This window comes from Suncus etruscus, chromosome 7 (assembly GCF_024139225.1).
Source record: "Suncus etruscus isolate mSunEtr1 chromosome 7, mSunEtr1.pri.cur, whole genome shotgun sequence".
Taxonomy (NCBI): Eukaryota; Metazoa; Chordata; class Mammalia; order Eulipotyphla; family Soricidae; genus Suncus; species Suncus etruscus.
In genome coordinates, this window is record NC_064854.1 from 53,616,816 (window position 1) to 53,622,987 (window position 6,172).

Below are 6,172 nucleotides of genomic sequence, written 5' to 3' on the forward strand. Positions count from 1 at the left end.
GGCCCCAAGCCCTGTTTTTGATACTTGTCACAAAGTAAAAGGCAAAGCTAGTCAATAGGGGCACCTGATTCATATGTCTGAGTGCTCCTCTGGTCCCCCAAACCTGTGCAGGATCACAATGTGGGGAACACAAGAAGCTCTTAAAGATACCTCTTTTGGGGGGCTGGTGTGATATCACAGTGAGAAGGGTGCTTGCCTTGATGTGGCGAGTTCAGGTTTGATTCCCAGCATCCCTGTAGTCACCCAAACTCTGCCAAGAGTAATTTTTTGAATGCAGAGCATTGCGTAAGTTCTGAGCACCAATGGGTGTGAAGCTCCCAAAATCAAACAAAACATAAATAGACACTTGTATTGCTTTTTGTCTTATCAGACCACCTCTGGTGATACTCAGGGGTTACTCCTGACTCTATGCTCAAGAATCACTCCTGATGATGTTTGGGAGACCTAGAGGAAGCCGGGGATTGAATCTAGATTGGTTGCATGCAAGGCAAATACCCTCCCCACTGTACTATCACTATGGTTTTGACACCTCTTTTTCATAGGAACCTCCCACAGTGCCAGGGACCACCAGAGCCTCACTCAAGGGTACCCAGGACCTTTCCTAAGTTAGCTATGTGCTCTTTCAGCTGAGCCTTTCTTTTGGTTCTCATAAGGATTACTTTTTTTCTGGAGTGTGTTTTCTAAACCACACTTGGCAGTGCTCAGGGATCACTCCTGGCTCAGGGATACCATATATGGTATTGGGGATTCAAACCAGGCTCAGGTATGTACATTAGAAAGTCATGCTTTCTGGTTTTTGGATCACACCCAGCAGCACTCAGGAGTTACTCCTGGCTCTATGCTCAGAAATCGCTCCTGGCAGGCTCAGGGGACCATATGGGATGCCGAGATTCAAACAACTGACCTTCTGCATGCAAGGCAAACACCTTACCTCCATGCTATCTCTCTGGCCCCTAGAAAGTCATGCTTTCTTTTTTTTTTTTTTTTTAGAAAGCCATGCTTTAACCTCTGTGCTATCTCTCCAGTTCTTCCGAGGGCTACTATAAAAAAATCTAACAATCAGGGGCTGTAGGAACAGCCACCCTGAAACTAAAAAAGAAACATAAATAAAAATGAAACAATTTGCTTCTTTGCTTGCTTCATGGATTGATCATTGGTTTGTACTATGATGAATTTTTGGGGGGATGGGCCAAACCCAGATGCTCTAGGGCAGGGGTCCTCAAACTTTTTAAACAGGGGGCCAGTTCACTGTCCCTCAGACCATTGGAGGGTCTGACTATAGTAAAAACAAGACTTATGAACGAATTCTTATGCACACTGCATATATCTTATTTTGCAATGAAGAAACAAAACAGATACAAATACAACATGTGGCCCGTGGGCCATAGTTTGAGGACCACTGCTAGGGTAACTCCTGGCTCTGTACTCAGAAATTACTCCTGATAGGTTTGGGGGAACCTATCCACTGTGCTATTGCTCCGGTCCACTATGAAGGGATTTTAAGGGTTTGTTTTAGTGAACATTGTCAGTTTTGGGGGAAATGGCACCCTTCTTAGTGAGAGACCAAAAGTCAACTCAAATTGGGCCATTCTCTCCAGTCCCTAATCCAACATGAAGAAGAAATTGTACTTGTGTCCATCAGGATGCTGAAGGTCAGTGGAAGGCTGAGGGCTCTGAATCTAAGGATTTAGATTAAATCCTTACTTTAAACACTTGCAATTTAATTTAAAAACGTGCAAAACATGAGTTTAGCCCTTTGAGCCTCTCTTCTGCCCACAATTATGCACTTTCCCATGTCATGTCTAATTTACAAAATTACAAAGACATACATGATCACTGTGTTTATCTTACTGAATGGTTTCACAAGCAACTTGGCCAAACTTTTCTTTCCTTCTCTTTTTGGGCTACACCCAGCTTTGCTCACTCCTGGCTCTGCACTCAGGAATCACTCCTAACAGGCTTGGGGGACCTCTGTGTGGTGCTGGAGAACAAACCCAGTTTGACCATGTAAAGGCAAGTGCTGTAGTCAATAGTCCCCGAACTAATTTTGGGGGGGGTGGGCACACCCAGGGGTGCTCAGGAACCACTCCTGGTGGTGCCTAGGGGACCATATGGGATGCCGGGGATTGAACCCAGGTCAGCCACATGCAAGGCAAGTTCCTTACACATTAGGATGTGCTAAGAAATAACTTTGGGGCTGGAGAGATAGCATAGCGGTAAGGCGTTTGCCTTACACGCAGAAGTTGGGTGGTTCGAATCCTGGCACCCCATATGGTCCCCTGAGCCTGCCAGGAGTGATTTCTGAGCATAGAGCATAGAGTAACCCCTGAGCGCTGCCAGATGTGACCCCCCCCAAAAAAAACCCCAAAATAATTAAAATAAAGAAAAAAAAGAAATAACTTTTACTGTAATATTGTCTGCTGACCTTATGGAGCACCCTGCAACTATAGTTCTTGGCTATTCTCATCTAATCCCTCCCTACTTCCCCCCTTGCTCCTGCCAGCTCCTGGTGTGGGCACAGATCCAAACTGCCCAAGCACTGTGGGGAGACAGGCCTTTTTCCCCCTGGAGCACCAACTGGAACTGTAGATTCATAGATTTTTGTCGTTGTTGTCTTTAGGCTACATATTTTTAGGGCTTAGGTCAGAGATCAGTCCTGGCAGCATTTGGGGACCCTATTGAATGGCAAAGTTCTAACCTGGGTTGCCTGTGTACAAGGCAGGTCAAGCTAACTTTGGAACCCAATCTTGCTAGTCTCACTGATTTGATCTCAGATCATAATTTTACCTGTGGAACCACCAGGAAACAAGATGATGCTTTAGGTTTTCAAGGGGGCAATATACAGAGCACAAATACGGGTTATTTGGAGATATGGCAGACCCCTCCTTTTAGCCTGATGCCCATGCACATCAGCAACCCCCTCCCCACATGAAGGATGAAAATGAAAATCCCAAATGAAAATCCTGAGCCCTGGCCCTGCTCTAGACATTTCACACTGTTTGATACTCCCAGACACAGCTCTGGTCTGGGAAGAGAGAGCTCCATATTTTTTCAGAGGTCTGTCTTCAAGGAAAGGAGGGAAGCTTCTGGAAGTGAGACTCAACACTGTCTCTGACTCAGGGGTGAAGGCACGAGCTGAACCATCCTGGAGAAAGGAAAGTCTGGTTCCTGTTCTCTGGGGTCTGGTATTCAGGGGACCATGCAGAGCCAGGAATCAACCATACAAAGGTAAACATACAAAGGTAAACCCTGAGCCTGAATTATGACTTCAGCTCTACATATTTATGTTTGCGGTGTCAGCAATCGAGCTCAAGACCTTGTTGCAAATTCGGGGCCGGAGAGATAGCAAGGAGGTATGGCTTTGCTTTGTAAGCACAGGACGGTAGTTCAAATTCTGCCATCCCATATGGTCCTGTGAGCCTGCCAGGAACCTGCCAGGGGTAATCCCTGGGCGCTGCCAGATATGACCCAAAAAAGAAAAAAAGACCTTGTTGCAAATGCAAGGCAAAGTGCCTGACACTTGGTCACTGATCACTAGTCCCTGTCCTATATTTATTGCTGTTTCCTAATATTAACACACACGCACATATACATACACACACAACTATGGAGAACAGAGGGGAGACTGCCTCAATAATTATCCATTATGTTTTGGGGCCACACTCGGTAGTGCTAAGGATTTACCTCTGGCTCTACATTCAGGCATCATTCCTGACAGTACTCAGGGAAACATAGAAATCTGGGGCTCGAACCCAGGTCGACTGCATGGAAAGTAAGTGCCCTGCTGCGCTATCGCTCCAGCCCTGAGTACCTTTTATTATAATGTAAAATCTCCCATCTTAAGAACCCCTGGATGACATGCCAGTTCTGGCTGTCAGTAGCTTTATATAAATCCAACCCTTTTCATTTTTTTAAGCCAAGGGATTCACACGGTTGATCTGTAAGGACTCTCTTGGGTCTCAGCAACTTGTCCTTCCTTTTAAGAATATTTTTAGGGGCTGGAGAGATAGCATGGAGGTAGGGCGTTTGCCTTCCATGCAAAAGGACGGTGGTTCGAATCCTGGCATCCCATATGGTCCCCCGTGCCTGTCAGGGGCGATTTCTGAGCGCAGAGCCAGAAGTAACTCCTGAGCAAAGCCGGGTGTGACCCAAAAACCAAAAAAAAAAAAAAAAAAAAAGAATATTTTTAACCTATATGATCATTTTCACCACACATTTTTTTTTTTTTTTTTTTTTGGTTTTTGGGTTACACCCAGCGGCGGCGCTCAGGGGTTACTCCTGACTCTGCGCTCAGAAATTGCTCTTGGCAGGCACAGGGGACCATATGGAATGCCACAATTCGAATCACTCTCTTCTCTGTCCTGGATCAGCCACATACAAGGCAAACACCCTACTGCTGTGCTATATCTCCAGACCCACATTTTTTTTTCAGGCATGTTAACATTATTTTTGTTTTTTGGGTCATACCCGGCAGCACTCAGGGATTACTCCTGGCTCTATGCTCAGAAATCTCTCCAGGCTGGGATCCGAACCACCAACTTTCTGCATGCAAGGCAAAAGCCTTACCCCCATGCTATCTCTCTGGCTCCCACATTTTTTTTAATTTGGGGCCACACCTGGCTGTACTCAGGAGTCTTGGCTTCCTAAGATCCCTATTCAGAGATCACTCCTGGTGGGCCTTGGGGAGCCCTTTTCTGGAGACCAGGATTGAACCAGGGTTAGCTGTGTGCAAGACAAGAAGTGAGCTTGCAGCTGTACTATCTCTCTGGTTTCTTCACAAATGGTCAAAAGTTCTAAAAATTATAGAGGTGGGGGAGATGGATTGGAAATGAATTCCAAGACTCTTTTTGAAAAAAAAAAAAAAACAAAAAAAAAAAACAAAACAAAAAAAAAACCCCAGAAAGTTATCTATGTGTTCACAAGCACGAAACAGGAAAGATATGGGGACATTGCAGTAAATCTGGGGCCAATTCTGCCCAATCTGCATGGTACCAGTCGATTATCTGGGGTCACCCCACAGATGCGGGAGTCTCAGCCCTTCACTCTTGCTGCCTTCCTTTGTCATTACCCCCCTCCCAAGGGTTTCTAGACATGCTAAAATAATAGCCGAGCTCTGCCAGGTGCACCAAAGTCCACACTGGGCCCACTTGAAATCAGACAGAAAATCTGATCAGAACAAAGTGCCAGGGAACTCCTTTAGCTGGGGGGTGAGAGCTAGTTACTAGGCTCGGTGAAAAGTTTGCTTGAACTGCCAGGACAAGAGAAGCCGTGGTGGCCTGGTGACAAGGGCCCGTAAAAATGGGTGCTGAGTCAACGAGAGAGTCCTATAAAGAATAACGTTTTGTACTCTGCGCTTTCGATTCCGGGACCAGCCAGGTACTTTTTCCTCTTCATCTTAGTTCCAGAAAATATTCACAGTCCGAACCTCATCAATAAAAGCCCACAGCGTGTGTGTGTGTGTGTGTGTGTGTGTGTGTGTGTGTGTGTTGTGTGTGTGTGTGTGTGTTTAGGGGCTGAGAGCAGCCAGCTCTTTCCAAAGGGGAAGAAGAAACAATTGGGGTGTAGAAAAAAAATCCCTTCCCTGCAATTTTTTCCCCCCTTTGACAAAGTAAAACCAACCCACAAATCCAAACCCAGACTCGCCTTTCCACTTTGCTGGGATGCAAGGCCCAGGGGGGCACGGACACCAGCGCTGGTGGGGACCCAGTGGAAGTGCGTCCTGCCTTGGGGGAGGTGCATCCTGCCTGCTCCAACAGCAAGAGAAAGTTCCGGGCCCCACTCACCTGGACTCCTGGAGGTGGCCCTGGCCGTGGGCAGAAGCAGCGCCAGGTAAAAGCAGCCTCGGAGCCAGAGCGCGGGCATGGCCGGTCGAGGACCCCACTAGGGCCTCTGTGGGTCTTAGCTGTGCGCGCTGCTGTGGAGACTCAGGTGGTTTTATGGACTTTTCTACCTGACTCAGGCCGACAGGAAGAGAGCTGGGGTTGCTGGGCGTGACTCACCTGTGAATAAGGAGAACCCAACCCTGGGGAGGCGCGTTGCACACACACACACACACACATACACACACGCACACAAGCACACATATGCACATGCGCCTCCTTACGCACAGGGGCGCGCTCTCCTTGGCTATTCAGCCTGCTGTGCACCTGGACCCCCGTGAGTTGCTGCAAGA

At 47.2% G+C, this 6,172-nt stretch overlaps 1 protein-coding gene across 1 annotated transcript in view; it reads right to left on the bottom strand.

Annotated features, from left to right (window-relative positions):
* Positions 1–5,862, bottom strand: part of LAMC2 (laminin subunit gamma 2) — a 45,311-nt gene extending 39,449 nt beyond the window's left edge. The window contains exon 1 of the mRNA XM_049777576.1: positions 5,784–5,862. Coding sequence (XP_049633533.1) covers positions 5,784–5,862 — 79 coding nt within the window. The remainder of the gene's footprint in view (positions 1–5,783) is intronic.
* Positions 5,863–6,172: the final 310 nt, after the last annotated feature.